This window comes from Neolamprologus multifasciatus, chromosome 18 (genome assembly GCF_963576455.1).
Source record: "Neolamprologus multifasciatus chromosome 18, fNeoMul1.2, whole genome shotgun sequence".
Lineage (NCBI taxonomy): Eukaryota > Metazoa > Chordata > Actinopteri > Cichliformes > Cichlidae > Neolamprologus > Neolamprologus multifasciatus.
In genome coordinates, this window is record NC_140456.1 from 24,525,002 (window position 1) to 24,537,881 (window position 12,880).

The window sequence follows — 12,880 nt, forward strand, 5'->3', positions numbered from 1 at the left end:
CTGTCCCCACAAACTGAACCCAGGTAGGTGGTAGAAAATGGATGGATAATAATAATAACTTCATTTTGATTGCATTTTTAAAAAGCATAGTTAAAAAGTGCTTCCCAATTTGAATAAAAGCAACGCATTTAAGTTAAATATACCTGAGAAAAATCTTTCATTAGATCTATAAGAGATTATTACATTTATTATTACATTTAAACCAACGCCGTAGAAAGCAGGATGACATTTGCATTGTGTCAGGATTTTAAATTTACACAGAGAAAAGAAGAAAATAGGAAAAGCTTTGAGGTGACATGTGCAGGGCCACAGCAGCCCTGCGCATGTGCTCTCCACAGACACTCTGTGACACCAAGCGTCTGATGTGATAGCACATTTTTGGTGACACATCCTCCACGATGGTGAAATCAATACACGGAATACAATGTTGATGCATCGAGCTGGAAACGAGTCTGCCGGGAGGGTGGACTCTCAGTCCCCAGAGAGGTCGCAATGTCTGAAAGCTGAATCAGAATCTAAGGTAGATGAGCTGGCAGCCCAGTGTGCACATGCAGTTTGTGTGGCCTCATTTAACCTCTCTGGCATTAGTGTTCACCCCTCACAGTCTGCTTTTTGGGCTCCTCTGACTTCAGTTTTCACTGCTGTGGGCGTTCAGTCCTTCACTTGTAGTATATTGTAAGAGAAATCTTTCACTTTTCCTTGCCAGTCGTGGAGCTATTGTCTGGAAATAAGCACTTCTGTACCTGGAAGGTCTCTGGGCTGTTACTGGAACTTGTAAATTTTCCTTGTAAAAATTACAGAAGTAAAGAGATGCCAGAATAATGTTGCTTCTCTGCTTTTTTCCTTTCTTGTATTATCGCCGCTCCAGATGCTGCTTTGACCCTCACTGCCCTAACTTTACATTTCCTTTCCCAAAACAAGTACAATACATTCAAAAGCTCCTCCTGACTATATGGAGCCACTAGTGGGATTTTCTTCACCTCAACAGCTGTTTCCAGGGTCAGCATTGAACTCTCAGTCTCAGTGAAGGCAAACATGGCTGATAAATGCTCAAAGAGCTCAGAAAAATGGAAATTTGAACATTTTTATCTATCACAACGAGGGCAAAGTTTCGTCCAGCGGAAAACTCTAAATGGAATTTGTGACCAAAATGGTTTTTCTCTTTTTTCATTTGCGTATTTCCATCTTTGTTTCCGGTGAATAAAAAGCTCTTTCTTTCTTTATGAGAAGGAATGTGGCTAATGAAGTCAACTTAACGTCATGTTGTAAAACAAATGTCAAATAAAAGTGATCAAGAGCTTAAAGAATGCTACAATGCTGAGAAAATCCCACTTGCTGTGAGGCAAGTTAGGTAATACCCTCAATATTTATAATAGTGTCATTATTGACGTGTAAATGCAAAACAGCAGCTATTATTTCATATTCACTCCAAGATCTCTATTTATAATTCAGTCACATTGTAAAAGTGAGGTGGAGTATCAGTGACGCCATATGATGAGTGAGCTGTTACTGAGGGGGACGTGAGCAGCCAGAGCAGCAAAAGCTTCCATCCCACCATGTGAAACCACCTATTTCCAAAGAGCAAAGCAGCGCCCCGCCTATGGTGTTACTCTGCTGTGATTAATCTGATGTCATCCGCAGAGTTCATGGACGTGGAACGCATTCGGACATGGCAAGAAACGCAGATAAGAGTCAGAATATCAGGAGCAACGCAGAGAAAATCAGCACCTGACACCAGTTGCAAAACTCCGTGCGCATCAAAGCAAAGCGAAGCAGCCTCCCTTCTTTGCGTGTGTGGAAAGAAATTGATTTTAGGCTGGAGCAGGAAAGTTATCAACGTCAGCTGAGACCATTTGATTAATCAGAGCATTTTTCCTACAAGCTTTAAAATATTAACTTTATGGTTCCTTCTTCTTGTGGCCACGGTATGAGTATGTTTTAAATACCCAAATTATTTTACTTATTTATTTATTTGGTTTGTTGTGAGTTCATTTCCCATGAAGGTATGTTCAAAACGTTCTTGTTTGTTTGTTTTTTACATCAATTATTATTATTATTATTATTATTATTATTATTATTATTATTATTATTATTATTATTATTATTATTATTATTATTATTATTATTATTATTATTATTATTATTATTATTCATCCATTCTCTTCCTGTTATCCTTATCAGGGTCAGCAATTAACCTAACCCCACTAACTGCATGTCTTTGGACATGAGAAACCACGCAGAAATCCCAGATGGTGCAGTCGAAATCATGACCTTCTTGCTGTGAGGCAACAATGCACCACTGTGCTTTTTATTATTATTATTATTATTATTTGACATTAAGGACCTCTTCAGAGGGTGTGCTGGGTGCAGAAGGTAGCATTGATGGGGAGACAGAGAAGGGTTTGCCTTTGCATCCACGACCTTTGCTCTGAGATAGCAGAGCAAAGGCTGTGCTTTTACGTCATTCGTGTACCTGATGGCTGCAGGTGCAGTAAAACTAGAAAAGCTTCTTCTTCATCTCTAGCATTTTCCTCTGTCACACCAACCCTCTCCATGTCTCCTTTGTTACATCCATGTATCTTTTCTATGGTCTCCACCTGCCTGGCAGCTCCATATTCAACAACCTTTGTCCAGTGCATCCAGTATCCCTCCTCTGTGCATGTCTAACTGTGTTGTTATTCATGATATCTTTTTGTTTTATTTATTTTTTTTGCCTGATAAACTGTCAAACCCCAATGATTTTGAGTTTACTACAAAGCGCACACACATGCACATTTGAGAAGTTGCATTAAGTGAATTTTTGCTTTAAAATGACTTAAACATGCCTTTTATATGAGCTCCAGAGTCATTAATTGGCTTCCAGGTATTATAGGGGCCCAACAAAATTTCTGCCACCCCATCCTCCAACAAGGGCAGGAAGACAATCCTGCTCTTGCACATCTATGAATTTCAGTTCATCATTGATGCAATAGGAGTTGATCTCTTGTGTTTGGTTTATTGTTTCAGTATCTTGGCAGAGCATCTTGTAAATTTGTGCAGAAGAGTACTCTGTAAACAAAGCTTTTTTTTTCAATCTCAAAGATACATCGGGGCTGGTGTGAGCAGCAAAGCAATCAGAGATAACTTTCACAGACTGCACAGTTTGTCAAAACGGGCGTATGCTCTAAGGCTTTCACACCTCTACAACTCACTGAGTCATGATGAACAATGAGATATTCACAAACACTCATGAAGAAAAACAATCACATAGAAAAATGCCTTCATAGGGTCGCATGCTTCACCTTCTTGTGGCAGTGACTGATCAGACTTTTCCTTTTCCTTGGAAGCACAGAGCACTTGTTTCTTGGTGTCACGCTGCTCAGCTGACCTGTCTCTACGGTCGTCGAGTTTATCCATCAAAATGTAGCAATTCTCAGTGTGCACAGATGCCCGTGGACTTGCAAAATGTTGCAGTTGTGATTCGATTTTCTAAGAGTTAAGTAAAGTGCAATGTGCTCGTAAGTGAATTTTGTCACCTGTGCCACAAGACGTGTTAAAAGGCCCCCACAAACTGACTGTTTGCTTGATCTTCCTTTATATTCAGCTTAGACATGCAAGAAACACATTTGGCCAGGAAAAACACAGAACAAGCAAAGAAGTGTAGAGAAAATAATCCATTTTACATGCCAGCGCTGATTCAATGTGGGTAAAATCTTTATTTTATGTGGGTAGTTGTTAGTTATACGCGGCTTTTCTTTTATCAGCGCAGTATTAGACTGCAGTGTCTTCTGTGGTACCAAACACACAGTCAACAGACTGCTTTTGTGTCGAGGGGGAAGAAAAAAATCCTGTTAACTCTTTAGCTCTATGAACAGCTACTTTGAAAAGGGGAAGCAGTGATCTTCTGCTTTTCTGCTCGAGTGAAATAGATAATATCCCTCACCGTCACTCTCGGTGCAGATGTCTCAGTGTTAGATAAGAAAAGTCACAGTCACTCTTGTGGACAGCTTGCTCATGGCCGCTCAAGCTCTGTTTCTGCAGAACTGATTTCGCAATTAAGACAAGCACTTGTCCAGTCATGCCTCAGCAGTAGTAGTGGTCAGCAGTTACTAAAGGTTCACACATGGGCTGAGGGTGTGGTGGGCGGAACAAATGGTAACGCTTGCAGTGCATTTATCCTCTCTCAGAAGATGCTCCATGAACTAGTTTTCCAAGTGTGGAATGTTTAGGATTTCACTTTTATTTTTTGAGGGCTTCTGCACTGAAGTAATATCAACAGGAAACCATTCATTACATGTAAATCATGCTTTCATCCCCAAAAGCCAGGACATAGATTTAAGACAAGACTTTTGTGGTTGCAGTGGACTAGAAATGACTTGCAGAAAGTCACACATCAACAAATGTGTTCGCAGGCACACCACAGATAAGAAGACTGCACTTTGTTGAAACACAGCACACTCTTTCCTGCTCGTTTTCTCACTGCTTATTGCATGTATTTTCATTTGCATACAGACACAGTTTAATGTCTCCCTTCCCGTCTAAAGCCCATGAAGAAAAACGGGTGGAGTGAAATCTGCAGCGTGCACACACATCATTAACCCTGTGATGTTCTTGCCCATGCATTTTGAGATTTTTCGGGGTGAGACTGAGAGATTTTACATTGCAAGGAAAGCTTTTTGCCCAGGATGACACGCTGAAGCAAACAGGCAAATAATGCAAGGATGCACAAATGCTAAGCAAAGCCAAATCAGTTCTGCTGAAACTAAATTGAGCCTGCTAGCTTTAACACAAGGAAGAGCAGAGATGAAGTTTTTGTGTGAAAAATGCCACCTTTGGTCTCGTCTACCCGGCTGTGACCAGTGTTTTACAACCTGTGAAAAAAGAAGGAAAAAAAACAGTCATACTGGTGTTTTCTCTGTGAAAATGCATCAGTGTGATAAACCATAAGTTCAAACAACTTAATACTTGCAGCATGCAAAGAAAACGCCTCCTAACATCACTTTTTACAGTCTTTACCCTTGAGTTAAAACACATGAGCTTCCTGCATAAAATCTGTATAAAATTACTTCTTTGCTTTGAATCCTGCCGTTTGGAAGCTGTGACCTGAACTGTAGGGTCATTAAGACTCAACCGTGCCTGTTGAACTCTGACCTTTCGAATGGTTGCCTCACCTCCACAGACATGCAAACAGATACAATGACCAGGAAACACCCAGCAGCTTTCTTCACGTCCAGACACCAATGTCCTCACTGAGTTTCTCGGTATCTCGGGGTTGGGGTGAGGTGTGTGGAGGGGGAGAGAAATTTACAACCAGAAACAGTTAAAACAAGGGGAGCTGCTGAATCCAAAGTGATGAATGAGGGAGGTGATTTGTGGGGTGTTTACTGCACAACTCGGAGGATTTGCTGAGCAGTTTCTTTTCACTGTTTTTGCAGGCTTCCGAGGCTTTTGTGTCCTTGGGATTTGGCACCACTGCAGATCCCGGGGTGCCCTCTGTGATCCTCTAGTGTCATATCAGAATATGAACCCAATAAGTAAAACTTTGACAGAGACGAATTGGTTGGAGCAGCTCAAACGCCGCTCGCAGCTGCAGACTTGATTGAGAGTGTGCAAGTAAAGGCAACACATTTCTTGATCGCCTGTGTAAAAGAAGAACTGTCTCGTGTTCAGCTGCATCCAGTAAATCATACATTGTTTTAGTACTCTGTCCCTATCTGGTAGCTGCAGGTGGACCCAGCTGAGAGCTTGATGAGATTTGGCTGGTAATTCCCAGTGGGGTGGGTGGTGGGGGTGGTGGTTTGGAGGGGGGGGGGGGGGGGGACAGTTGAACCCAAAACAAGGACTAAAATCTTATTGTGTAACTGAAGGAAAAAGAATGAAGGAGTTTAAAAGAAAGCCGGTGGGGGTTGGGGTGGGGTGGGGAGGTTAAATGGTGGTTAGAGCTATGGAGCCAAAGGAACCTGTGAGGGGATGAGATAGCGTGATGTGGTTTTCATTGAGATGCCACAAGAGTCCGGAGGTACAGAGGTGAACGCTCCGTGCTGAACACATGGGACTGAAGAGGGACATAAACCAAGGAAAGTCAGTTTAACCACAACAGGTTATTATGCCATGAATCCACTGCAGAGTGGGGCAGTTAGTAAAATCAGCCTCATGTGGTTATGTTCTGCAAAAGGAGAGAGCACTGCTTGAAATGATTCTGTTTTCTGGTCCGACAACAAAACCAAAGAAAAGAGGACTGAATGACTTTTCTAAGAACAAAACTTTTTTTTCCCTCATTCAGTTTCATTTCGACTTAATGTGAGACTTCAGCTTTTTGATGAATCTCCACGAAACAAACACGCAATCAATGGGAAAGTAAACAGTCTGGTATGCCCACACTCCATTAAAAATAAAGGGGGGGGGGGGTATGGTACTGTGCATTAGTTTGTAGCATGGACTGTATACCAAAGATGGACTTAGCCACCCCCCTGGTTACCAAAATCCCATTAGCTATCACATCCTAATGTTCCAAGCCAATCTAATTGTGAAAATGTGACAGTCATATGGTAATGCATACCCTGTTTAATCCTCCTTTTGACACCAATAAGGTCAAACATGATGAAACTCAACGTCAGATTGCAAACTTTAAATTAGCGACTGAAACTATCAGCTCATCATGAAAGTGTTCACTGAGGTCACAGAGCGAGGGCACCAAAGAGCCACTTTCCAGAAGACTCATAATGAACTACATGGTTTGGTTTCTTTTGCAAACTCACACTTGTCATTATAGGGGGAAAAGCAGGTGTAAGGCACTCCTGAATTTGTTTTGTTTCACCAGCTACAAAGATTTTGTTCTATATATATAATCTGTGGACTCATACTCCCAAGCCTGGATTCTAGCATTCTGGGAATCACCACTTTGATTTTCTGGAGCTAGAAGTCTCCATATTTGGACAAGAGAGTGGAATGTTAGCTAATGCTAGCTAGTTCAGCTATAACCATGCCTCCTGCAGATATCTGCTAATTAGTGATAAGTAACGTACAAATAACATACTAGAAATTCACTCAGAAACACTTGACAACAGACTGGTTGGATAGGCTGCAAGCACATTAAGCAGAGATCAAACGGTATTATTTGGCACATACTTGCAGTGCAAATGCTCCAAAAGGCATCGGCACCACAAATACTGTCAAGGTCCACTTCAGACAATCAAAAGCAGACAGCTGAAGGCTCCTTTAGATTTTTTCTGAATATGATAGAGCAACATTTTCTTATTTTGTCCCTTGGTCGGGAAAAGACTTTTAGAAAACACAAAAGATAAATATTTTTTGTCTATCAAGGAAAGTTCAGAGCTTCTATCACACATTCTGTACCTGAAGACTGCAGCTTCCAAGCCTAAGCTGGACTGATGTTGCTCATTTGCTTATTATTCCTCTGTTCGTTTCATCTTTACAGCATAGTTTATATTTTTTGTAACCTTGTAATAGTTTCCCTTCTTGGCCAGGTCTCCCTTGAAAAATATTATTATTTTTTTAATCTTAAGGGCCTTTTAAAAGGAGGATATCTTCACAGCAAACTTCTAGTCTTGATTCATTTTTGGAGCCTTAAGCGGCATTCAGGAACTGCCGTTTTTAGTACTTCTTGGTGGTTTCAGTTGTCAGCCCTTCATGCTGATGGCTGGGTACAGATGAAAAATGTGAGCTTCAGCTACCAAGTAAGGCCAACGTTTAAACAGTTAAGCTAGTAAGACCAAAAGACTTGATGGCTTTCTTTAAAATCTTTGAAGAACCCATGGTTGTTATCGATAGTGGCCAGGTTTGACTGGAGTTATACAGGCCTGACTTCACCTGACATGCAAGAGGCAAAATCAAGACATGTGACAAGTCACAGTGCATGCTGCACCTCTTCTTGTCAACATTCACATGCATGTGGTGCGAAAGCTGTAGCCTCAAGTATATTTAAAACCATGAGGAGTCCCCCCACAGCCTCTGTCTTTCCTCGCTATAGAGCCAAAAAGGGGGTTCGAGGTTCAGCTTGAGAAAATAACCTCATGGCTCAGCAGCACAAGTCTTTATTTAACCCCGTGGGACTGTGACTCGCAGGTAGACAAGGCTGATGAGTGGCGAATGAAGCAAAGAAGCAAAGCAAAAAAAAAAAAAAAAAAAAGTTAAAAAAAGAGACCCTCCTCCTCCACCCCCTCTCTGTGATCGCTGCGATTGAGCTTCTATTTCAATCACATACTTGCTGTAAGAGTTAAAAGAGCAAGAATCAAGGCCTGTCTGTGTTGGGGGGAGGGAGGGGGAGACACACAAGAGGAGCCTGTGGCAGCCCTGATAGCGTCTTCTCACTCTGCATGGTTTCCTGTTCTGAGTCAGTGTGTAACCCTGAGTTTGACTGTTGTCACTTGTCTGTCCCTCTGCGTGTGTGTCTCTCTCACTTCTCACAACTTTAAGAATAATCAGAGCGGCTGATATTCAAACAGGGCGATTTAAATGTGCGATTGAGCTGGGGTTTTTTTTTCTTTTTTTTTCTTTGCTAGGTGTAATTAAGCAACCATGAAGCAGAAACAAATGGTGAGTTTGAGGCTAGGGCTTTTGTTGATTTTATAGCTGAAGTATTTTTCTTTTGTTTTTGTCTTTTGTTTTATTCTTTTTTTCAGTGAGTGCAATAATGAAAGTAAACGTTGGTAACTTATCAGGAAAAAATAACGGCAATCACACATATGAAACCGATGTAAATTTGTTTTTAATATCACAGAGAAATGGACAGAAATCTGGCTCGGAGTGCGGGCTGTGAGTGACAGTCGCGAGAAGGAAATCTAAAAAGGCAGCGGGATTTATTTTTATGCGACGCAAATGCAGAACGAATTTGGCACTGGGGGACTCTTTTATCAAAAGATGAATCAGTGTTTTTGTTTGACCGTCATGCTTGACTGACATTAAAATTAATTTTTGAGGGTGGGGACGAGATCAGGAGGGACAAGGAGCTCGCGCACGCGTGTGTGTGTCCATGTGTGTGAGTGTGTGTGTGCACGCGTGAATGCGTTGAGACAGTATGAGAAGTGGCTCTCTGACAGTCAGACCCAGTGCGGACAGAGATCTGGAGAGTGTGTGCTCTCGAAGCCGGGACATTAGTGCCTGCGGTGTCAGTGCCGTGTGAGTATGGGACATGTGCGCTCGGCTTCGTGCCTCGGCTATCTGAGTTTTGCTTGCAGGTCTCTAACTTGCTGCAGCTGCGTCAAACAAAGTCTGTTCCCACAAACGGATAAAATCGATACCGCTTTGCTTTAGTATGACCTTGAACCCAAATCTTCGCAATGATTTGCATTTTGAGCCCGACAGATTTCTGCTTAAAGGGGGAAAAATTCGCTTTTGTGATTTTATTATTATCATCAGTATTTACACATTTTTATCCTCTCCAGCTGGCACTTGCATGTGACTCTTCTTGTACTTTTGTTCAGTGGACTGCTTAATTGGGTCTGTCTATTAGCCTGGAGGAGGTTTTAATAATGTAAAACAATAAGGCTGAAGTCAGTGCGGGTAAGCTGAAGCAGAGCGACTGTAAAGGGATACTTCGGCTCCCCACCAACAGGCTGTTGCGCATAGCGGCCGTGCGCCGTCTCATTAACGAGATCACTTTACAACCAGTCAAACAAATAGGTCATTATCCATCACTGCCTGCTCTGCCTGTATTCACCAGCCTCAAACACGCAACTCTCATGTCTCACTTTATCCAAATTATATATAATCAACTGATTTTAATTTATTTACTTATGATAATTTCAGTTAGTTTATGCTTTGAATATACAAACCTCAACTTCTCAGGACACCAATCAAATTTTTGCTCCAAATGTATTTTAATGCCTTTACAATATTGCAAATGAAAAAAAAAACAAAAAATATGTCATTATACTTAAAATCTTCAAAATTACTTTAAACTTCTTTACTTCATAAAAATATCAGTGAATATTATTACACTATATGCTTTTAATTTAGGCCGTATGTAGTTTAAGTCGACGTTACTCTACGAGCTACGTAAACATACATAGACTTCCTCTTCTGTGATTCAGCTGACGTCCGTTACAGTAAACTGAATTGAAGCGCAGTATGTGGTCTTCAGACGCATATCTACTCTTTGAGGGGAAGGTGGCTCCACTTTTGGTCACCTGCCCGGCGTCACCTGGTAAACGATACGGCTTCTCTGCGCATGCGTAATAGACTGCCAAAAATCCTAACACCGTATCGCCTGACAACCAATAGTGTTCCAATCTGTCCAGAGATAAAGTCAGAGCAGCGCTGAGGGGACAGACGTGAAGGATTTCGGACCCGAGCAGCGCCGAGCTTTAAGGCTGAAGAAGAGTTCAACAACATGCCGAGATCTTTCCTGGTGAAAAGCAAAAGGGCCCACAGCTACCACCAGCACCGCTACTTCGACGATGACTACAGTAGACTGGACACTATTATGGCTGATGTGTGCGCAGGTGGGTGCATTTGTGCGTAATTACGCACGAAACTTGGGGATGAAAAAGAAGTCGTCTTAGTGGGAATTCTGAAAATTCAAGTGCACAAATTCATAACTCCTTTCATTGATTATCCTCTTGTGCCAATATAGAAACAAAATCTCAAGCCGAGTTCGATTCCAATCTGGAGCAGGAAGACGTGAGGACCGGCGCTGACAGACTGTCCCCTGGGTCGCGGCTGAGGTCCCCGAGGTCTCTGTCCTCCAGCTCCCCGCTGAGCTGCGGAGGCAGCGCCTGTGACCGGTCCTCCGACTGTGATTTCTGGCGTCCCCCGTCCCCCTCGTCCTCACCAGGTCTGTTCTTATCAAGACAAAAATATCATCAGTTTGTATCTGAAATTTAAAGAGTTTTTCTCTTTCTCTTTTTAATCCTTCGTTTCATTTGGTGTTGGGTTCGCGAGATGTCAAAACCTTTACACATTTTCAACCCGACTTGTTCAACTATATTTGTGTATGATTAATTATTATTATTATTGTTATTATCATTATTATTATTGTTGTTGTTGTTGTTATTGTTGTTTATTAAATCAGAAATTATTTGGGCTATAAATTAAACATAAAAACTTTAAGGTTTTTGATGAAGTGATGAAGATATGAATAATTATATTTCATATCTTCTATTTCACATATAAAATATTTGGTGAAAGAATCAAAAGGACACTTGTGATTAGTGACCGGACACGCGACCCAATAACGACTTAAAACTTTTCTGTTTTGTTCTGCTTTGGCTTTTACGCACGGTATGGAGTCATGTCCAATAAAGTGCAGTGCATTTTCCAGGTGTCCATTTTTTTAATGCTGGACATTATTTGAAGTTTTTAAAGATATCCAAATTAACTTTCAGATTCTGAGAAATGCTCCACTCCTGCAGCGGAGGACGGTCACTCGAACATGCCAATTTTCCCGTACTCCTGGTCGGCATACTCAGGAACCGAGCTGAGACATCTGGTTCAGGGGTCTTATCACCACCACCTCCAGAGCCACAGGGAGTCCCAGTCACCTATCAGCATCTACAGGGGAGAGGACAGCGGCAGTGAGTCCCTTTATGTACAGCGGGGCCTCGCGGCCGGATGTTACCAGGGTTATTCTTCAACGGCCCAAATCTGCAGGATGCGGGACAGAGACGAGCTGTATCTGGATGCGAAGCAACAGGCCCGCGTGGCGGAAATCAAGTCTGAGAACGATTTTATCCGCGCAAACCTCGAGTCGAGCGGATCATACAAGTGCATTAAATGTTGCAAGGTAGGCGTTTCCCTAATTTCACTTAAAGTCATCATTTTCAGTTTTTTATTTTGTTCACTTTTCCCTTTCGTTTCTTTAGCATTTTCGCTGTTGTTTTCCCTTCATTTTGGGTTTGATTTGGAATCATCCATGTGTTTTCCAAAGGTGTTCTCCACGCCTCACGGGCTGGAAGTTCACGTGCGGCGGTCGCACAGCGGCACGCGGCCGTTTGAGTGTGGGATATGCGGAAAAACCTTCGGACACGCAGTGAGCTTGGATCAGCACAGAGCGGTTCACTCGCAGGTATGGGCCTCCAAGCCGGAAATAAACCAGTGCTCACGTCCCCTAAACCCGCTTTAGATCCACATCCTCGACGTAAAGGCCACAGATGACATTTTCTTTTCCCACTACAAACCTCTCTGACTTGGATTTAACTGCATTTCTACATTTAAATCTGATACTTCCAGGTTTCTCGACACTGACAGAATGCTGTCTTTTACAGGAGAGGAGCTTCAGCTGTAAGATCTGCGGCAAAAGCTTCAAGCGCTCTTCAACCCTCTCTACGCACCTGCTCATCCATTCCGACACGCGGCCTTATCCTTGCCAGTACTGCGGGAAAAGGTTCCACCAAAAGTCAGACATGAAAAAACACACTTTCATTCACACAGGTGAGACGCTTTAGCAAGTCAAAGTAATCAAGACGTGCAAAAAAGAAAAAGAAGACCTAACATTTCCCCATTTTTTGTCCCTGCTTGCAGGTGAGAAGCCGCACAAGTGCCAGGTGTGCGGGAAGGCCTTCAGTCAGAGCTCCAACCTCATCACGCACAGCAGGAAACACACGGGCTTCAAGCCCTTCGGCTGTGACCTCTGCGGGAAAGGTTTCCAGAGGAAAGTGGACCTGAGGAGGCACAAAGAGACGCAGCACGGACTGAAATAAGCAGGAGTTCACGAAACTTGTGGCGCTTTAAGTTTGCTGTAATTGGTTTATTTCCCCCCTACTTAGCCTAAGATACGCTGATTGTTTATTTATCTGTTGTGTTTTTATTATTATGAAGAAAAAAACAACTAAATAATTTCACAAGCTTTTATAAGCTTACCGTGCTGTTTTAGTCAGCCTTTTTAACGGATTAAATATTAACTTAAGGAGCGCAGTTGTCTTTTTTCCTCATATTTCTACAT

General features: G+C 42.2%; 1 protein-coding gene across 2 annotated transcripts; it reads left to right on the top strand.

The window, feature by feature from the left end:
- Nucleotides 1-7,696: 7,696 nt before the first annotated feature.
- gfi1aa (growth factor independent 1A transcription repressor a) lies at nucleotides 7,697-12,847 on the top strand. Of its 2 annotated transcripts, XM_085142065.1 has the most exons (7): nucleotides 7,698-9,117; nucleotides 10,239-10,442; nucleotides 10,574-10,774; nucleotides 11,325-11,722; nucleotides 11,867-12,004; nucleotides 12,204-12,369; nucleotides 12,460-12,847. In XM_085142065.1, the coding sequence occupies exons 2-7, from the start codon at nucleotides 10,331-10,333 to the stop codon at nucleotides 12,636-12,638; spliced, it is 1,194 nt and encodes a 397-aa protein (XP_084998191.1). In that variant the 5' UTR covers nucleotides 7,698-9,117; nucleotides 10,239-10,330; the 3' UTR covers nucleotides 12,639-12,847. The 2 variants fall into 2 exon arrangements, with proteins under 2 accessions (XP_084998190.1, XP_084998191.1); XM_085142064.1 differs by having other exon boundaries at nucleotides 7,697-10,442.
- The last annotated feature ends 33 nt before the right edge of the window (nucleotides 12,848-12,880 follow it).

Excerpts from the sequence above, each read along its gene's own strand:
- gfi1aa (XM_085142064.1), top strand. The coding sequence starts at position 10,331 with ATGCCGAGATCTTTCCTGGTGAAAAGCAAAAGGGCCCACAGCTACCAC. Across the intron at positions 11,723-11,866 it reads AGTGCATTAAATGTTGCAAG|GTGTTCTCCACGCCTCACGG; the intron begins GTAGGCGTTTCC and ends TGTTTTCCAAAG. Across the intron at positions 12,005-12,203 it reads ACAGAGCGGTTCACTCGCAG|GAGAGGAGCTTCAGCTGTAA; the intron begins GTATGGGCCTCC and ends TGTCTTTTACAG.